Genomic DNA, 21,479 nt, shown 5'->3' with positions numbered 1-21,479 from the left:
AGTAGGCTACAAGTGCAAAATTGGTGTGTGCAGTCAGCATTGTACTCAAACTGCAGAGATAAACTGTTTGTCTAGTGTAGCTGCAGAGTAAACATGCATGAACAAAACGTAAAACTTTAACAAACTTTAGTTGTGATCTCATTCATAACTTTAACTAAGAGCTGATGTGGAACTACTGTAAATACCCCAACCCCCCAAAACCAAGACAGCCATGCCACGTCTTAAGGTGGAGTCAGCTTCTGTGGAGTCTGACGTGAGGACGTAGAATTTTGGGATCCAGCGGTTTTAAGGCCTAAATTGCTGCTTTCAAATCCACTTGATAAACTCGTCAAAAACAAAGTAATGCTTTGCTGCCAAGTACTTGTAGCTTGATATATATATATATATATATATGTGTGTGTGTGTGTGTGTATGTGTGTGTGTGTGTGTGTGTGTGTGTGTGTGTGTATATATATATATATATATATATATATATATATATATATATATATATATATATAAAATAATTTTTATATTTTGGAATTCTTAAACATAAAAGAGCTTCATCACTCACTTTGTGCACTGAACAATTTTCTTGGATTGTTGTGTTTATAAAGGAAAGCAAGACTGACAAAACTTGAAAGCACCAACGTAATGAAAAGAGCTGCAAATTTTAATCTGCCACTAAAATCTGCAAATGTGTAAGAAAATAAGTACTCTGTGTATTTCTATAATAATTCTTGTCATAATTGTTCCTACATACTCAGTATAGGGCCCAGTGGGGGGAAAAAAACAAACATGAAATGGCAACAATATATTGGCAAGTCTTTAAAGTTATTAATTAGCAAAGGGATGAGTCACCAATAATAAAGTTTGATACTCATATTTCTGACTTTCATAACTTTGGCACTAACACCTGCTCCAAGGCAGGTGAGGGTTGCTTTGGATTGTGTCAAAGGACCAAAGTGGTTACAGCTCAGTATAACATACAAACTGCCTGATGGCTCTTTAACACTAGCTCTTTGCAAGCGAGCGCATTACATTCACTAAACTTACAATATGGAATATTTCATGCTGAACTAGTAAAGGATTGGTCAGTTTAATCAAGTACTATTGGAAAAAAAAGATTCAGGGTAACAACCTGAGCCTGTATATCATGTTTATTAAAGCTGCACTAGTCAATATGTTATGTTATTGCCTAGAATTATCACCAACTCTGGAAGTTCCCTCCATTTCTGTGAACCAAAACAATGAGATGAAATATGCTAAACTTTCATTCCGTCAGAAATGTTACCACACAACAGTGAACAATCCTGAGACAGAAAACCAGTCTGTAGATTTCTCAACAAGGTGGTTAACAAAACTTTAATCAGAGAGGATGAGTTGAACATGTGTTTTTTTTTTTTTTCTTTTCAGATCAATAAGCTGGACAAGGCTGTGGCAGCAGCCAACACCTTCTTCCAGGCCAATCTGGATCATATGGAGATGAAACAGAACCTGGAATACTACAGGATGATGGCAGGAGTACAAGAGGAGGACTTCAAAGATTTGGAGGCCAGGCCACATATGGTGAGAGCAAACTCCTTCCCTGATGATTTTAATGTCATTTTTTGTCTCTTAACCACCTGCCCAGAGTGCACTTCTTGTCTGACATGTTGATTGATGTGTGTTCAATAAATATGTGTGTGTGTGTGTGTGTTTTTAAACTTCAGAAATCTGTTGACATTTTGCAGTCTATTTACTGTGTTAACATTTTTTCATTTTTAAATGCCTGTGGTTGCTGCCACTGGCCAACTATAGAGAGTTTTCAAATATTTTAATGAATTTCTCAGGCTGGGGGATAATGGCTATAAAGTGTAAGTGGAGAATAGCTTTTTATGCTCTTTCTCTAAATGCAAACAACCATCTATTACTATTAATGCTGTGAGACTGAATAACATGTTAACAAAACTTGAGTTGAAAATTGTGTACCTTTGCCTACCTGACTAACCTAATACAAAGAAACCCTGACTGTTACCTATAAAAGACCATTTTAATATCATATAGTTCTAGTAATAATACACATACATTCTCCTCAGGCCAAGTTCCTGCTCGGGAAGAGTTTCTACAGCGACGACTCATTCGGTCTGGCAGCTGAAAACTTTGAAGTGGCCATAGAGGAGTACTTCACAGCCGATAAGGAGTGCAGAGCTCTGTGTGAGGGAGCCTACAACTATGATGGATACAACTACATGGAGTACAGTGCTGACCTGTTCCAGACCATGACAGGTGAGACTGTACATCTTTGTTTTTTTCTGCAGATGATTCATATGAAAGTTGGTGACTTTTTCTTTGTGTAAATGTGATTGTGTGTGTCAGACCACTATATGCAGGTACTGAACTGTAAGCAGCATTGCTCTGTGGAACTGGCCTCTTCACCTGGCAGAAACAAGCCCTTTGAAGATTTCCTTCCCTCACAATTCAACTACCTGCAGTTCTCTTACTATAACAGTGAGTCCCACAGCTCTTTTATTTAAACAGCCTGTGCATTTGCTTGTGTTTGTCTGATGCCCTTAAAGGTACTATATGTAGGTTTTTGCTCACTACATATCACTACATAGCATCTGTTAACTTACCAGTTTAGAAAAAATATTGCAAGTTCAGCATGACACTTCATTCCTTCACTCACCAAGAGGTGTCTCCTGTGGTGGAAAGCAATGCCAGTGTTCCCTTGTGTAGCTTCTATATTTGTCACTTCTTTTCCTCTACTGAAGTTAGCATGCTAACCAGTTAGGGCCAGCCCACCCCATCTCGTTGTACCACTTCCAGCCTGCCTTCAGTCCAATATGAGAGGATGAAGAAGTAACGCTGAGGCTCTTGGTAAATAAACAGCTTTAATGCTAACATTGGCTATGTAGCAGTAGCAAAAACTTACATATAAAACATATGTTTTATTAGTTTTGACTGTACTATCAAAAAACCAAATATGCATAGATCTATCACTTTATCACAGATTATGCTGAGATGTGCATATTTGTTGAGGTTTATGTATTTGTTAATTTGTATTTGTTGAATGTATTAGGCAGATCTTGGCCTTTCATGAAAAACAAGATATTCTATAGGAGGGTCGCACTCAGTGATGAGAAGTCACTTCATTTATAGAAGATGTCTTAAGGCCGTCTGGCCTTTCATCAGTGTCACAACTATGTTGTTCCTTAAAGTACCAGGCATTGCACCTAGCAAAGCAGTCAGATATTTGGATGGAAACTAGTTTACCCTAAAAATGTGAAACATTTTACATTCTACACTCTAAAAGACTTGTTAATGACAAAGTGACATCAAAAATAACTTAGATATTATATAAGTTCAATATAAATGTTCATGGGATATTGAGTGTAGATCAATGGGGAAAAACTGCTATTTTATCAATTTAAAATTAAATCAACAACACAATAAAATGTGCAAAAAGCAGAGGGGGTATGAATACTTTCTGCAGGCACTGTATTTTAAGCTATTACTATTTTTAAATGATAAAAATAATTTAAACTGTCCCAAGCTGAAGATGGGAAATCCTTTCTCCTGTTGACTACATCACTTTTTTGCAGTTGGGTTCCCTACCTCCTTCTCAAAGGCCACAGTATGGCCTGGGCACTTTTAATATGTCCATGAGAAGTATCCAGTGGTTTAGTATTACATTTACATATAGCTAGGGACTCACAAGAGACAGATTTTTTTTATGTCAAAATTGAAGCAGCAGTGGCTGAGATAACCTTATAAGGTTTAGTCTCAAGTATGTGTCAAGCTTAGGTTTGTAGTTTGGTAGCATTTTATCAAATCCAAACCCTTTCAATAACAATAAGTAACTAAAGTTAGAAAATAAAGTTTAAGATATAAAATAATCTTTTGTTGGCTGGAAAGGCAGACTTAATTTTGAGTGGCAGTCTTATGATATTGATATAAAATCTGCAGCTACAGAAATATCTGAAAATTACATAAGCAGAATATGCTACATTTTTGAAATCTGACACACTGTAATAGCTTACTGACCTTTACTCTTATTTGTCACAAGATATGTTATCCACATACTGGGGGTCCTGATGTGTCTATGAACTACATAAACACACATTTAAGCTGCAATCATACAGCAGTGTTGCTGTAAGAGTAAGAGTGAAGGCTCTTTTATTCAGTCTTTCACTAAGTACAGACACCGGCTTGCAGACAGCACATTCCCCAGACAGCAAACAAAAGCTTTATTGTAGCAGTTTAGAATTAATGTTCATCAGCTACAGATGGGACCAAACCCTAGTCAATCTCCATAAAAACGTAATCTTATACTTGCCATGATACATTGTGTCTCTTTGTTAGAACCTTGCTGCTTGGTAAACATCTATGTATTTCAACCTTGTAGAGAAAACCTTGATGACATTATAAGGGTTTTTTTCTCAGATTTCATAAAGCTAATTGAAAACCACAGATGATATTATATAACAGTTTTTATAAGATGAGCTGAGCTGAGTTGAGTTTCACCTTAACCCTGATGTGCAAAATCAATGGAGTATCATTTTAAACAACAAAGCAAAGTGCTCTTGAGTAAATACATTTATGTTCATGCAATTAAAAACCCAGTAGAAGCACTTTTTCACTTTCCTGTAGAATAATTGTTTCAGACCTTACACCTGCTGATCTCCCTTCTGCTTTTGTCCCTCTCTCCAGGTGAGAAGTATGAGCAGGCCATAGAGTGTGCTAAGACCTTCTTGTTGTTCCACCCTGATGATGAGGTGATGAAGCAGAACCTGGCTTATTATTCTGTTGTGTTGGGTGAGGACAAGGCAGAAACCATATCAGCCAGACAGGTACGGTAGGTCTAACTTGTGTTAAATGTAGTAGAGACTTTTATCCAAAGTAGTAGTTATATCTAGTGGAATGTTGTCCATCGTTATCAATCCATAACAATCAGCAGTAAAAGAAAGAAAAATAGCCTCTATTAGTTCTACCTCTATTAGACATATCCAAGGAGGCAAAAGAAACATACAAAAAACACAGATGGTAATCTAATGCATATAAACCTTTGATGCTTCGTTTTTAAAGAGGCAATGAGTAAGATGTTTACTGCCCAGGGCACTAAGTGTCCACATTATACAGGATTTATATTGGGTTAATAGGAGTGCTGATCAATACTAATGACTCAGTGATCATTTCTCAGGGTGCTGAGATTCTGGCTTTTGCAACTGAACCCACTTTTCAAGCCCATGCCCAGTTTTGGAATAAAAACACAAGGGTGTATGTATGGGTGAAACACAAAAAAGTTTCCTCTAAAACTATGAGAATGCTGTTTCCCGCATCTATATATATTTATATTCATTGGTTATTGTGCTGTCCATAACAATGAAAATTAGCAAAGCAACTGGAAATGCTCATTAATTCACTAATCCTATTTAAAAACACATTTAGTTTCATTTGTAGAAACCTGATGAAGTTAATTTCAAACCTAATTTTTGATGCTATTTATGGCCTGCAGCTATTCAAGGTATTTGTATTCTGTATTTCTTCTCTATATAGTAATTTTCATAGACAATTTTCACAGAAGATATATTGCATGTCACAATAAAACAGGTGAAAATGGCCACAAAGAAAAAGTGCTATTGCAGCATCCCTGGTCAGGGATTAATATGTAGACCACGGACCCAAAGCCCCCAGTTTGTGTCTGATTAGGTACCTCTGATTCCTGCCATCTCTCCGCTGTCAGCCTTCAAAAGTCATAAAATATCAATTTAAAAAAGGCCATTAAAAAAGCTGACTGTTACTGGCAGAATCTGTCTTTCTTATGTGGAATTCAAGTTGCATTCTCATGCAGAGAGTATTCACAGGAAATGATGCATGTATGGTACCAAAAATAATACCAATCAGAGGGAAGGGCTCTCTGTAATCAGCCTAAGAGGTGAAACTTCACATAACACCTACTGCTTTTTAGAAAGCTTATTCCTCTGAGCACATGATAACAATTGCAGGCAACCAGTGTGAGAGAATTTTTAAACATTGAATTTTTAATGGTATCTGTATAAAACCTTTTTAGCAATAACAGCAGCATACACTGATCAGCCATAATATTATGACCACTGACAGGTGAAGAGAATAACATTGATTATTTGGTTCCAATACAAAGGCAGGGGCCTCCCCTATCAGGACAATGCTTCAACCACATTGCAAAAACTGATCACAAATGGCCTTAGGAACACGACAAAGAGCCTAATGTGTTGACCTGTGCTTGGTCTGTAACAATATTTAGTCAGTGGTAAGTGTCAAATTACCATCTAGATGAATACCAGAACCCAAGGTTTCTCAGCAGAACATTGTATTGTTACAAAATGATCAATGTTATTCAATTCACCTGTCAGTGGTCATAATGTTATGGCTGATCGGTATGCATAAGATAATAAATATAACCTCACTGAGGTTATTTTACCTTGAAAAGATGGTATCTCATTAATATACAGTGGGTTTTTGTAGGCAGTTTTTTTCAACAGATGTAGTCAGCTGATTTTTTATTTTTTTTTACCCCTAGGTGGTGAAACAGTACATTCAGCAGTCCATATTGGAGAAAGAGCTGCTCTATTTTGGATATGAAGCATTTGGAATCACCTTTGTAGATCCGGTAAGTAAATAAACCATTCATCACTGGTGTTCATTTTATGCTGTGATACAGTTGGTGCGTTTTACATTAATGTTACTTTGTATTCAGGACACATGGACTCCTGAAGATGTCATGCCCAAGAAACTTAGAGACAAACAGAAGTAAGATTTAAAACACTGCAAACACATTGGTACAGGGCAAGTATGAATTTGCAGTTGAAGTGATGTTGTGTTGCCATTTTATTTCCCTGTGTGTCTCAGAGCTGACAGAGAGACTGCAGCGAGGATCACAGAGGAAATAGGAAACCTAATGAAGGAGATCGAGACTCTTGTTGAGGAGAAGAAGAAGGATTCTTCAGATATGGCCAAGATGATAGTTCCGCATGAAGGTAAACATTTCACCCAGAGCACTAGTCAACCAAATGTTTGAAATGTTATTTGAACATTTAAATCAAAATAACTCTCCTACAGCCAAACTTTTACTAGATATGGCTGGTAGTATTTGTTTGAGTCTTCACTGTGACCTACCTCCCCTAGGTGGCGCACTGTTATATGATAACATCAAGGTAACCATGACATCTAAGCAGCTGAATGGCACTCAGCGAGTGTTGCTGGATGGAGTGATCAATGATGATGAGTGCAGGGAGCTGCACCGCCTCTCCAATGTGAGTTATGAGTACAATGAAGTTGCTCACATATTTACACGCACATACACAGACATATAGGTGTGCACGTACAGTACTGTGCAGAAGAAGACAATGAGTCCAACAACACAGTCAGCATTATAAGGAACTAACCTCAGAGACAAGAAGAATAAGGAGTCCTGCAGTAGATTTAGTTTTTTTTTCTGTTTACTGCACTTCAGATGAGGTTAATTGATGAATAAAAATTAATCATGGGATTATTTTTAACAGCATCCTCACTTTACCATTAGTGACTGAAACTGCCTAAAACATTTGCACAGTACTGTATCTATCTATATAAAATATATAACTTGTATAATTTTAGAATCAGAATCAGAACTTGGCAATAAAGTCTAATTCTGATTCTGATTTTATACTTAAATATAAGTATAAAAAGCTCCTTTTGTGTCACTGGATGTCTGGTTGTCTTCTGGTTGTCTGGTGTGTTTTCCATTGTGTGGGCCCATCATGTCAGAGTGTTGTTGTGAATATTTTCCAGGCAGCTGCTCTGAAAGGTGATGGCTACAGAGGGCGTCCTTCCCCCCACTCTCCCAGTGAGATGTTCCAAGGAGTCACAGTGCTGAAAGCTGTCAAGGTCTGTAGCTCTCCTGTGGCTAAAGTATTTAATATAACCTGTATTTGGTCAAACATTTGATGTTCCCATTACAAAACAGCCACTCAGATAAAATTTCTACATTCCACTGATTGAAACTTTTCCTGAATGTGGTCAGATTGAAAAACTTTGACCCACACTGGTTTCCTCCTTGTACCTACTGTTGAAACATGTTTCCACCTCCTACAGCTCGGACAGGAGGGGAAGGTTCCGCTGAAGAGCGCCCGTCTGTTCTTTGACCTGAGCGAGAGGGTGAGGAAGGTTTTGGAGTCATACTTCAGCCTGGACACTCCGCTCTATTTCTCCTATTCCCACCTGGTCTGTCGCTCTGCCATTGATGGTAAGTCAGACAGTTACAATGATACTGGTGTTGTGTGTGTGGAAGAGACCACTGCAGCGTATACAGAAATCAGTGTCCCTGGTTTTGTCCTCAGAGATGACTGTGACTATGGATTTGTCTTTTCTGCTCGTCCATTCGTTAAATGATCAGTCATATCTGTTAATTGCTCATTAGAAAATCATTTCAAGCAGGACAGAAGTATTGTCCCTTAAATTTTTGAAATTGGGTAAACAGTATGCGAACAGTAAAACAAATGAATATGAGAATTTTTCTCAGTTTTCTTCACCCATGCACCACCCATCCAAAATCAAAAGTGGAAAAAGGGATCTGTTTTATGTGTCTGTGAATACTGCCTATGACTCTCAGAAGCTTTTGCTTTGGAGAAGACTCCAGCTGTAGCTCACTGACTAGCCTGAGTGTACAGGTCAAAGCATGTGACAGTACAGTACATGTCACTGCTGACACTCAGAACAGAGAAGGAGATGGCAGAACATGACCTCACATTAGACATGTTTGAGTAAAGACTTGCCAGCTTTGATGATGTAAAGTAGCCTAACAACTGCTGATGCTACCTTGTCTCCATGATGAGTAGTAGGTTGCAAAAAAGTGGTCAAAACTGTGAACCTCCAGTTTGGTTAAAGATGCATTAGTTCATTTTTTGGCCACTGGAAGGCAGCACAAAACCCAACACTGACATCACCTTATAAAGATTCTGTGTTGAACTTGTTGGCAAATTATAGCCTTGTTACACATACAGCAGGTGCTGAGAATTAGCTATTTAGCATTAGCATATATCATTAGTATTATATAAATCATTAGCATATAATATTTGTATTAATTAGAATTTGAGTCCTTTTAGTTCTCTTTCAGTATCCACCAACTTCTGAAAAAAATATCAGGCATTTTAGCGGCCAAATGCTCCACTATGTTCCCTAGATATTTCCTAGTTGCTCCTGGTTGCTTGCCGTAAGCCAAAAATAATTAGCTGAAATGTGCTAAAAAGCACTGCAGAGTTGAGGGAAACTGAAGAACCGGGTGACAACAGTCTGTGAGTTTCACAACAAGCAACCTCCTATCTCATTACACACAGTCATTTGATCCATTGTCAATATAAAAATAAAAATAACTGCAGCTTTATGAAATCATCCACTTAAATTAAAAAGGATCCAGATAACTCTTGGCTTGTGATGGTAGCTGTGTGATTATGGCCTAAAATGTTTCAACTCCTCTCTGCACTGTTGTTATTTAGAGAAGCAAGAGGACCGTCAAGACCTGAGTCACCCTGTTCATGTGGACAATTGTCTTCTGGTCTCTGAGGTCAATGAGTGTATAAAGGAACCCCCTGCGTACACACACAGAGACTACAGGTGAGCATATGCACAGAAATACACTATGTCTAGTCTATCCTTCAATATGACCACCCAGATAACACACCTGATGTCTCCCCCCTGCAGTGCCATTCTTTATTTAAATGATGACTTTGAAGGAGGGGATTTCATTTTCACCGAGCTGGATGCCAAAACAGTCACGGTAAATATTACACTTTTATTTCCACAATCTGTATTCAATAATAAAAAACAGGAACCTGTAAATTTCAAGCTTCACCACTATTAAATTGTTCTATCTTGCGTGTTTAATATTCTCCAGGCCGAGGTGCGTCCACAGTGTGGCCGTGTGGTTGGGTTTGGAGCAGGAAAAGAAAACCCCCACGGTGTCAGAGCTGTCACTAAGGGTCAGAGGTGTGCTGTAGCTCTGTGGTTCACACTGGATCCTGCTCATGAGGAAAAGGTACATATGATCTCTGTAGACTAACATCAGGATAACAGCATCATTCTGCAATTGTGTTCTTTAACAACAGCATTTGTAAGAGAGTAAAATAAGAAAATTTTAATCAATATACTAACTGTTATGTAGTACCGTAAACTCCAATTTTAATTTACACACAATATTATAATGTACCATACAGTACCTTTAAAAAGTGTAACAAATGAAATCTGAGAAGTTTTACAACTAGGAAAAAAGTGCAACTGTCCACCCCAATACCTTAAAATATTGTTTGTACAATTTGGTTAATCATTAATAACTACAAGAGGCAAAGCACACAGAAATTAAGATGGTAGATTCCCTAATTCAAATTTTGCACCTTAACACAACAATAATTTAACAATAATAAATTTCAGAATAGTTGCCAATAAGCACATTAGAAGCAGAATTAAAATTTTCCAAATTTACAGAAATCATAACAAAATAGTACAATACAGCTCTGTGTCTGCTGTTGGGCGTGAGTACTGTAATATCTTTGCCCTATCCCAAGAAACCATCCAACTACTATTTATACCAACTCATCCTTTTTAAAGATCATGGTGGTGCTGAAGCCAGTCTGATCCTAGCCCTGGGCGAGAGGCAGGGTACACCCTGGACAGGTCGTCAGTCTATCATAGGGCTGACATATAGAGACAAACAACCATTCACACCTATGGGGAATTTAGAGCCATTAATTAACCTGCATGTCTTTGGACTGTGGGAGGAAGCCAGAGTACCTGGAAGAAACCCACTGAGGTTCAGGAAACTCAACACAGAAAAACCACGGGCGAAATGGGGTTCGAACCCCTTGTTGCTGTGAGGTGACAGTAGTAACTACTGTACCATTGTGCCACTTATTCCAAGATCTTTGGTCGTCAATCCTAAACAAACTAAAAATATGTAGTGGTTTGTAATTGTAAAATAAACACAGTTGCAGATAGTGATCTATTTTTTGACTGTCAGCAGAAGCTTGTAGGAAATGAGCAATTATTTTTCCTATAAGACAAGTTTTCTAGAAATACACACCTAGATGAAAACAAATTACCGAATCTCTCTCCCTCAGTGTTACTAATCAAGTATGAATAGATGTTTAGTATTTGCCTCTGGTTCTGGTATTTTGATTCCTAAATGGAATATCATGCATTCTTTTTCTCTATATTCTATGTTTCCATTTGTTCTGAAGGAGAGAATCCAAGCTCAGGATATGCTGAAGATGTTTTCTACCCCTGTTGATGCTGAGTTCAGCAAGAGGGAGGCAACAGACACCTCAGAACCCCAACCAGCATCACCAGAGCCTCCTGCACAGGCTGAGCAGGAGACAACAGATAAAAAACAAGACAATAAACCAGCAGAGCAGAGGCCAGATGCACCAGCTGACATGCAGGCTGACAAACAAGCCGAAACACCAAAGAGCAAGACAGAGACGAAACCGGTCAGCAAAACAACAGGAACTAAAGCCAAAGCTGCTCCAAAAGCAAAGGCCAAAGCTGGAGACCAGGCAAAGGACAAGACAGCAGACAAAGGAAAACCTGCTGCAAAAAAAGATGGAAAACAGGCTGTTAAAACACAAGCCAATAAGGCAGACAGAAAAGATGCAAAACCAGCTGCAAAAAAGACAGTAAAAGTTGTTGCCAAGAAAGACTCTAAAAAAGCTGAAGCTGACGGCACGTCGGTTTCAGACTCTCAGAACGGCAAGGACGAGCTGTGATCAAACAGCACCTGTGACTGTTTATGTGCTGTTTATTTTTCTTCTTTTTTTTCCAAGGTCTTCTCTGTGGGTGGTTGAATGAAAATGGAATGAAAGTTACTAAAATGTTATTTGCCTTTTAAAGTAATTTGTTGTGGTGGATGAAACCAAGGGACTGCTGTTTTACTGCAGATGTCACTCAAATCATTACTTGAGTACTTTTTAAATAACTATATTTTTTATGACAGTCTGCAAAAGTGCCCAAATTACTCGAACCATCTTTGTTTGGCATCCAAAGCTTTGTATCTGTATAGATGGAACATATTTTCATCTCAGTTCTCAAACTGAATTGTCTCGTCTATTCTTTTATTTGTGATGTCATGTTGGGAAACCAAGCACAGGTAAATCAAAGAGGAAGGGGGGTTACTATGAGTGGAATTTTTCTGCTGAGAAAAACTCAAACTGTGTGAATCCATGAAATAAACATGATGTTTTCAAATTCTGGTGAGTTTTCATACAAAAGCAAAATGTCATGCAATACCCCAAGCTGACACTGGGTGGCAGCATGGAAGCACTATGCAGTAATTTCTCACAAACTCACTGTTCATCTAACAAACCATAACAAATTTACTTTTGATAGAAATCCTCAGGGAGTGACCTTTAAGGATTTGGGAAATCCTGCTGCTATTGTGCTGTGATTTGCTATAAACTGCAGATATTCAAAGCCCAAATTCTCTTGGATGTGAATCTCAGAATTTCACTGTTTGTCTTTTTATTCATTTTAGTGCCTGCAAGGAAAACTGGTTGTGTTTGTGTGCTGTCCCCAACAATTGAATCTAATTTCAATTTGGACATGACTGCTGATGTATAATTATTTATCTATTATTTATCTTTGCTGCTCCTGCTGAGAGTTAGGTGAGAGGATTGATACTACTTTCATGTCTGTATGTTCAATATATCAGCACCTTTTTCCTATGTATATGCTAAGCTAACTGTCCACTGGCTCTAGCTTTGTATTTACATGAGAGTTGTATTGATTTTTACATCAAACTCTCTGCAGGACAGCAGATAAGCATATATCCCAAAATGCTGAACCATTTTTAAGGTGGTTGAAAAGTAAGCTACATTAGTCTAAAGTAGGTCAGTCATTCCCAGCTTTACTGGCTTGCGCCCCCTTAAAAAGCAATGTCTATTTGTGACCCTTCACCACAGGTCAGTGTGGACATGAATTTAACCACAGGGTAATTTTTTCATCCCAGATTTATCCAGTTGAAGGATTTCTAGAGGCTATAAACTTGATTATACTTTTTTCCCACTTGGGAGTAATAGAAACAAGTTGTTAATACAATACTGGCGGATACAGTGACCATTTTTTCTCAGTGTATATGCCTAGTTGCGAGTGAAGAAAAAGACAGGAAACATGGGGAGAGAGACTGGGATATGACATGCAACAAAGGTCATTGGCCAGAATTGAACTGTGGATATTGCAGTTATGTAGCATGTGCTGTACCCATTCATATGCCACAGGTGCTCCACTATGGTGACTGTTTTAGCAAACAGCTGACACACAGCAGACACACAGCAACATTATCATTCATTTTTTGCCACTAAATGCTTCCACTATGTTCACCAACTAGTCTGTGACTCTGTCTGTTTGCTGTTTGCTGTTTGCTGTTTGGTGTTGGTTTTAAGTTTTTTGTTTTTTTTTTTTTGTTTTTGTTTTTGTTTTTAAATGATGCTATGAGAGCCATGCGAGTCAATCAACTAAAACTAAAGCAACTATAAAGCTCCATAAAGCTGAGAGGAGCTGCAGATTCAGGGGATAATTCTCTGTAAGTTCATCATTACAAATGACCCTTTTCACATTGATTTGACATTGTCATTTGATACAGCTGCTTTGAGTGTACAGTATTTTGTAATGAAAAAGCTCAAATGAGACAAGACAAGACAAGTCTCAGAAGAATTCTCAAAAGAATTCTACCATATATTTTGTCTTATTTGTTTAATTAGCCTGTGACCCACAGACTTATCTTTGGGCTTCTTGGAGGGCTCAGCACCGAGGTTGGGAACCACTGGTCAAAATGGAATGGACAAAAAGCAGAAATTATCTTTTCATTTCAGCTTGATGAGAAGTTAAAAGTCTCAGTTAATCTCAGGTAATCTAATCAAAGTGTAATAAAGCTTATATTATTTCTCACTTAACCACAAGTTATTCTTTCTATTTATGGTTAGTATACAATATTTGGTGCCTTTATAAATGTCTGCTCTATCTCTTATATCGCTGTTGTGCGTAGTGTGTAGGCAGCTATGACTCTGGGATATGTGATGTGATGTCTGTGTAGGTTCAGCATGTGGATGAAGTCATGCTAGCACAGAGAGGACATCTAGACACACACAAACACACACACACACACACACACACACACACACACACACACACACACAGTAATGATAGCCTAAATAATAAGCACAAAACCAACTGTAATGTTCAAGACATTCAGAGAGCTGTATGGAGAAAGTGTGTGACTGCTCCATTGCTCCCCAACATATTAAGTCCATGTACAGACTGTGTCAGTATGTGAATCAAATGTTTAGTGAAACATTCCTTCAGCCCTGTTCAAACATGTCGGTCAGAGCTGACACAAACCCTTTCCTCTGAAACATATGTGCCAATGCAAATCTACATACAACACCCACCCATCCACCAACACAAGTCCACACACATACATATACTGTGAATGTACACACACACACACACACACACACACACAGAGAGAGAGAGAGAGAGAGAGAGAGAGATCCTGTCAATAGTCTAATGTTGATTTATTTTCAGAAAAAGCTTAATTTTAGTTTGATTGAGGTAGTTTGGTTAATGTGAAAGGGAGATGAACTCAGTTGTCATGCAGTGTGTGCGTGTGTGCATATGTGTGTTTGTGTGGTGTACTGTCAGTGCTTTCTTTGTATCTTCTTACTCTTGTTTGATTGAAAGAGGGAGAGACATACACACACAGGCCACTTTGTTTTTCTGTGTATTTGTGGCCTATGGATTTGACCATTGTTTCTCCAAAAGAGAGTGGGGAGGGGGGGGGGTCAGAGTTTGAGAGTACAGTAGACAACAGAGGTCTAGTCAGTGATTGGTACAGCTGTCTCTGACTGTTCTCCCTACAGCCACTACACATTTTTGTACAGTTTATACAATTTCTTTATATTTCCTGTTTAAACACCCCAGAGTGTCATCAATGTGCATATATGTGGGTGCCACATGATCAGTTCCTGTTGCCATGGTGATGTGGTGGGCATGGTAGGTTGGGGTCGAGCACAGCAGGGCACAGAGCTGAGATTAACTGTGACTGTGACTCTGGAGAGAGGAGAATAAAACAGCAGGCTATCAAGGACTGACATGACCTCGGTCTCTCTACTCCTCCGGCTACTGGCAACATATCCAAAGGAAACTTTTCATTGTCCAACATTTTGGCTGCAACTTTCAAGATCAGTCTTTCACTTATCTCTGTAAGCCCTTGCTCAGCGCTGTGGGAGATGTGTGTGTTAGTGTGCCTTTACTAAGAAATCATGTACAGACACAACACAATGCTGAGGGTTTTTTTTGTATAAATTGTGCTTCATTGATTTGTGATCATTTGTTGACCAGTGGATACACCCCAACAATCATCAAAAAGGCTCCCTCTCACTATGGGCAACTGTGGGGTGTTACAGTACCAGATAAGGTCAAACTGTAGCTGTCAGTTCTATTGCTGCTGCCGGTCCATCTCAGAGCTGTCCGGCCTCTTGTCCAAAACCAACCTTGTGTTAGCAGGACAGAGGGGTTTATTGTTTTGGTGGTTGTTCTGATGGATGCCTGGCCGATGACTTCAGCTCCACCATGAACTGTCTCCTTATTCTCCTATAGGACTAGGATCACAGCCGTGCCGGTCTGGGCAAGGGACCACAGCTGAGAGGGAAGCAGAGGTCTTGCAAGATACCAGGCATGTATAGCTGTGGAGGAAGCCAAACCTACAGTAAAGATACGGTGTCTCTTTGGGGTCACATTTTTTTAGAGGGGAAAAAAAAGTTTCTGTCTGAGACTAGGGTGACACAGTGTTGCAGTGGTTTGCTCTGTTGCTTCCCAGAAACAAGTTCTGGAGTGTGTAGAGTTTGAATGTTCTCCCTGTGCCTCCTTGGGTTCTCTGCGGGTACTCTAGCTTCCTCCCACAGTCCAAAGACATGCAGGTTAGGTTAATTAGTGACTCTACATTGCCCAAAAGTGTGAATGGTTATCTGTCTATTTATGTCAGCTCTGTGATAGACTGACATCCTGTCCAGGTGTACCCTTTTGTTGCCCAGTGTCAGCTGAGAGACACTGGCTCCAGCCCCCCCTTATGGATAAGCAGTATAGGTAATGGATGGATGTCTGAGACTCATATTTTCTTTTTAACATTTGCTTGTTTAAACAATCAATTCAGTTTTTATTATCACATCAATCAATTATTCTAAGATGCTTATATATAGCTATATCACTGTCAACCATTTTCCAAAGCATACCAAAGCTTTTTAGACAGCTGGTGGTTTACACATATTAACAAGTATACTGGTAATTTTAACCCAGCCTGTAAATAAATTTGACATTGTTAGAATGCTACGGTCCTGTGATTTAAAATAAAGTGATTGTACCTTTGTGACAAAGACTTGTTCAACAGTGGGTAAAGGATCTGGTTAAAGTTATGTTTGTGGCAAGGAATAGCCTGAATGTTTATTTAACATTGTGTGGAGGAGCTAATGGGCCTGAATAAACTACAGTGCTAACGGCCCAATGACATTTTTATTGGGCCTCATTAAATGGGATGCAGAAATAATGATTCTTTATGAATTCCATGCACTCCACATTAAGACACAAATGTGCAGTTTCACTGTGACTGAAAGCAGAGGTACGGCAGTCAGTAGGTGTGGAGGGTTCATATGCTAAGTATCGGGATGTATGAAATGTTAGCTTGTGAGAAGGCATTATCTGCTCTTTGGGGAACAAGTTCACAGTGCTAGGGGGTATTTCAGGGAGGTTAAACACCACACTGTAATATTTCTACTTCTTCCAGGAAACTCCACCTCACTTTCCTTCCTACCTATACCTTCCTCTCCAAATCTCCATCTCTGAGCCCGTAGGCAGCTGGCGAGCACCCACAAGCTCCTGGGGGAACAGCAGTGATTCTTGGAGGCCCTTTGTCCCATCAAATGAAGACCTCTCCACTGGTTGTTATGGTGAAGGCAGGCCGGCCGATGCTTGGCTCACTGCCACCTACTTACAGGGAGACAGATGGGAGAATATACTTGGTGGGAGAGAAGAGAAAGAAGAGGATCTGGAGAGATCAAAGTTATGTAGGAAAAGATGTTAGCATGGGGACAAATGAGAGAGCACAACATAAGAGGTATTTTTACACGTGACAAAAGTTGGTGGGAAAGACAGCAAAAAGGGAAAGTGAAAGAGACAGAGAGGGAGATTCTCCTTCACAAGACAGCAGGTACATGACACATTTTTGGAATGGCATCCAATAAAAAAGGTGCTAAAAAGTGTGAGAAAGGTTTTGTAGGCACTAGTAGCTAAATGCTGGACTAACTTCTCCCAGCCAGTATTAACACCTTGTCACTGGCAGGGTGAAGCTGTTTTACATTTATCCATGAGTGAAATCTACCTTTCTGTTAACTGACCTGTTTAGGTCTGTTATTTTCAGTGGTGGTTCGCTTTTATCTTTCGTAAAAGGCATGTTTTTGTTTTCTTTCTCTGCTGTACTTCATTGTACATCTTCATTTTGCCCTATATACCTTTACTAGGTGTATTCTGCAGTAAAAGTTGATTAAAATCAAATTAATCGATTAACTAATTGATTCTATTTTAAGCCAATTTTGACTCCAAATCAACGTCAACCATTAACTTACTTTTCTTGAATCATCTCCTAAAATTCCTTACCTCTCATCATGTCCTCTCTCTTTTGCAGCAAGCTAACAAACTAGATAAGGAGCAAAAAACTCTGCTACTACCCATATTTGTATTTGTCAGACCACGACTATCCCACCAAAGTGTTATCCCTTGAATATTTACACCCATCATATAACATAGATCCCTTGACTCAGGATTGGTGGACGAAGAAAAACGTGCTGCTTTCAAGCAGGTGGCACATATTTGAATTTCAGCAGCACGGGATTTGACCTACTTCTCCCGTGATGTGAGAAGAAGGAAAGTGGAGGTCAAGAGAAAGGGGTGATGTAGAGAATCAAAATGGTAACAATCACTATATATATCTATGCACTACATATACCAATGTAACTTTTTTCATAAGTTATTGAATACTCTGTTTTGGAGGGAAATAATGTACTTTTTACTCCATGCCATTTATCTATCAGTTAGAATTATACATATGTCTACATATAAACATATAACAGTGTTATATAAACATATTTATGCAGATTAAACTACCTAGTAGCTCATAAAGTACATTTAGAGTTACACTGATCAGCTATAACCTTAATCACTACTTATTGTGCATATTAATGTGTTAGTAATAATAATCTAATAATGATAACTTTCTGATGGACCCAAATACCAATGTCAGACCAACCTGAATATAACTTTTGAATATGAGGCATATGAATATGCAATCTGAATTTGAGAACTCTAGAGGAAATATACTAAGTGCTAAAAAAGATAAGCGCTGCACTTGCACTTTTAGTTAGTAGTAATACTGTGCTGAGGAGGAGGCAGCGGAGGGTCAGGCGTGAAGTGTATGATGGTGGTAGAGGTTAAAGGGGTGGAGGGCTGGAGCGGATTGGGGTTGAGGGGCTATTCTGTGTTTGGTTAAGGCCAGATGGCAGGAGAATGGCATCTGTAGCCCCTGGTCTGTGTGCTGGGAGGAATGCTTGTCTTTTCTTTACTCTCTCTCAGTGAGTGGAGACTCAGAGGACTACGATATAACAGTGGATTAAGTCCCACATTCCCTTTTTAATCTCTCTATAGTCACCCTCAGCTGTTCACCCTCAGGCCTCTGCTCCTCTACCTCCCACTGCCTGTCTGTTGATGTTGGGCTGGCATACAGTATACACATACACACACACACCATGACCATAGACACGCACCATAACCCCATCACTTAGGTGAAATTCTCACAGGTTGTGACTGAGGGTCATCTCAACAAAACATTTTGTCTCATCTTTAGTGTTATTAGTGAGCTGGTATTCTACAATAAAACAAAAAATACACAAAGATATATTTAATTTTTCATACGGTCCTCAGCTAAAATGTGCTGTGTGCTACATTAGTATTACAAAAAGTAGCCTGTATTACTTGTCACTGATTTCCAACATTTCTGTCAGCTATCAAAATCCAGTTCAGTGTCTAGCTGAGTCATGATGTATGAGTGCTACTTCAATGTTTAAGTTAGCAAGACTAAAAAATTTTGAAAAAAAAGAAGATAGATGATAAAATTACAGATGAGAACTGGAAAGTTGTTATTGTTTTTGGTGTCAAATAATATTAGACAAATATTACTTTGTCAAATCAAAACCAACTCTGAACTGAATTCATTAACAGAAGGACATGACTATGGCCAGATGTTACAGGTCAACTCATAGCCACATAGCTAATTAAGGTTTCCATATGGCAGTGACTTTAAGGCTGAACAACATTTTAAAAAAATTACTTTGATGGATGTTGTGATTGCAATGAGTCATGATTTAAAGAATTTTGACTGAAAAAAAAAAATGATGATGATGATTTTTGCTGGGGTCTGTGCAAAACCACAATGCTTTATTTATAATTTTATGCTGTGACACATTTTACCTTCTTCAAAAAATTGGATATTACACTTTACCAATTTTATTTTTATAAAAGTTTTATTAAATGTTCAGCCCTAATTGACATTGCAAGGAAGGTTAACAGTTTTACACATCAAATTATATTGTTTTATTATGCAAAGTCTGTGTAATCATTTATTTAGCCAAACTGTTTCCACTGATGTGTATCATAATTTCTATTTCCATATTAAACTATGACAATGTTTTCACCTCAAGGGGAAAGTAAATCCAGCTACAATAAGACAATCTTAGGTAAGGTTTTCTGATTTGATACGTCACAATTTGCATTAAAATCCTTGGGCTGAAATCCAACATATATAAACATATGCTCCTTAACCACTCAAACCTTATACCCCCAGACGGACCCATTCCAGGGTTATAGGGAGCTGCACTGCTACGGAGAAACAAGGTTCTCAGAGATCCCACTCCAAACCAGAAAGGCTTTCTCTGGGGCCCCTGTTAAAAGCAGAGCCCTGACTGAACCCTATGCTACAATAAAGTTCTTTCCGGCTCCAGATAAATGCACACTCATAAGAGGAGCCCTCCCCACCACCACCGGCACTGTAGCACCACTAAAAGGGTTCCTGTTCTCTGTGTTCCCCCTCTTTTTTCCTTCCCCTCTCCCCCTCATGTCCGTGATTTTCTTTAAGGGCCAGATCAACACAGTGCTTTCAGGAATTCAGGAAACCGGATCAAGCCTGGTCATGCAGGTGCAGGAGATTTGGTTCCAGCAACTGTATGGTACAGGAGGTGCCAGGAGGCGGAGGGCAGGAAGGGAATGACTGAGGAAGACAAAGACTTGAGAAGGCATAGGGTAGATGATTTATGTTTGTATTGTGGATAAAGAGGAGAAGACAGGGTGAAGATGGAAGAGAATGAGGAGGAATGTGCAAAGAAAAGACAAAGAATGATAAACTAATGTTTATGATAAACTAATGTGGGTCATTGAGAGGGCTCAATTTGTTACAGCTCACACCATGGAAGAAAACCATGTGTGTTTTTTAATAGATCAGTTTATACTTTGAATCTTGAATCCCATGTAATATTCCTGACAATTTAGTCCCAGATTAAGAGAGAATATGTCACGCACTAATCTACATTATGGAATTATATTTATAAACTATACAACTATATCTTAAATAGCGTTTTCTAGTTGTGATGAAGAAACACCTTAACTCAAGGTCCACTCATTAGGTATTTCCAAAACTTTTAACCACAGATCACTGTCCTCTTTAGTGGATGGATGTGACTTCTAGCTGTGACTGCTAGCTGTGTCCTTTTGCTCAGTATGAGCAAACTCCATCTGCAACTGCAGTCTTTTCTTGTTTTAGATTTATTTGTGAAAATATTTTTTTTTCCAAAGACCAGAATCAATATTCACACTCAAATACAAATAGATCAACTAAAAACTCAAGCATAAGGCTGGCACTATTTAAAAGAAATTAGAATGAAAGAGAACAAGCATGTGATGCAAGCATGCATTTGTGCATTTGTTCTCATTTATTCAAGCACTACTTGCATAGGCTAATGCTAAATTACATGGTAAAATTGATGTTTTATCCATTTGTAGTCACCTCACTACCTTTGGTGACAAGCTAATGTGATTAGTAAGATCTGTTGTCATGGCAACTTACTGTAAGGAATCTATGTATGACAAAGACAGCAGACAGCCATGACTTAGCCATCTGGTGATGTATCCAATATGCTTCCTCACACTACTTCTCAGATGGCATGGTGTAATGATTATTCGTTAGCACGGCTCACTAATTTCCCCAATTTTTGCAATAGCAAAGAAAGCGATAATAACTTAGTTCACTACAGATCAGACAATTAATTTAAAAATTAATTGACTCAATGTAGAGTTTGATTTGGGGCAAATCTTTACAGATCAAATATTAACACACCCCCCCCCCACGCACACGTACACAC

General features: G+C 38.7%; 1 protein-coding gene across 1 annotated transcript in view; it reads left to right on the top strand.

The window, feature by feature from the left end:
* Window positions 1-12,213, top strand: part of p3h1 (prolyl 3-hydroxylase 1) — a 12,789-nt gene extending 576 nt beyond the window's left edge. The window contains exons 2-15 of the mRNA XM_018667617.1: window positions 1,396-1,548; window positions 2,058-2,247; window positions 2,338-2,469; window positions 4,672-4,811; window positions 6,521-6,610; window positions 6,698-6,750; window positions 6,850-6,977; window positions 7,126-7,253; window positions 7,771-7,866; window positions 8,074-8,224; window positions 9,474-9,591; window positions 9,679-9,754; window positions 9,872-10,012; window positions 11,211-12,213. Coding sequence (XP_018523133.1) covers window positions 1,396-1,548; window positions 2,058-2,247; window positions 2,338-2,469; window positions 4,672-4,811; window positions 6,521-6,610; window positions 6,698-6,750; window positions 6,850-6,977; window positions 7,126-7,253; window positions 7,771-7,866; window positions 8,074-8,224; window positions 9,474-9,591; window positions 9,679-9,754; window positions 9,872-10,012; window positions 11,211-11,735 — 2,121 coding nt within the window. The 3' untranslated portion in view covers window positions 11,736-12,213. The remainder of the gene's footprint in view (window positions 1-1,395; window positions 1,549-2,057; window positions 2,248-2,337; window positions 2,470-4,671; window positions 4,812-6,520; window positions 6,611-6,697; window positions 6,751-6,849; window positions 6,978-7,125; window positions 7,254-7,770; window positions 7,867-8,073; window positions 8,225-9,473; window positions 9,592-9,678; window positions 9,755-9,871; window positions 10,013-11,210) is intronic.
* Window positions 12,214-21,479: the final 9,266 nt, after the last annotated feature.

The sequence above is a fragment of the Lates calcarifer genome, linkage group LG12 (assembly GCF_001640805.2).
Source record: "Lates calcarifer isolate ASB-BC8 linkage group LG12, TLL_Latcal_v3, whole genome shotgun sequence".
Classification (NCBI taxonomy): Eukaryota; Metazoa; Chordata; class Actinopteri; family Centropomidae; genus Lates; species Lates calcarifer.
This window is presented reverse-complemented; position numbering and strand designations above follow the sequence as displayed.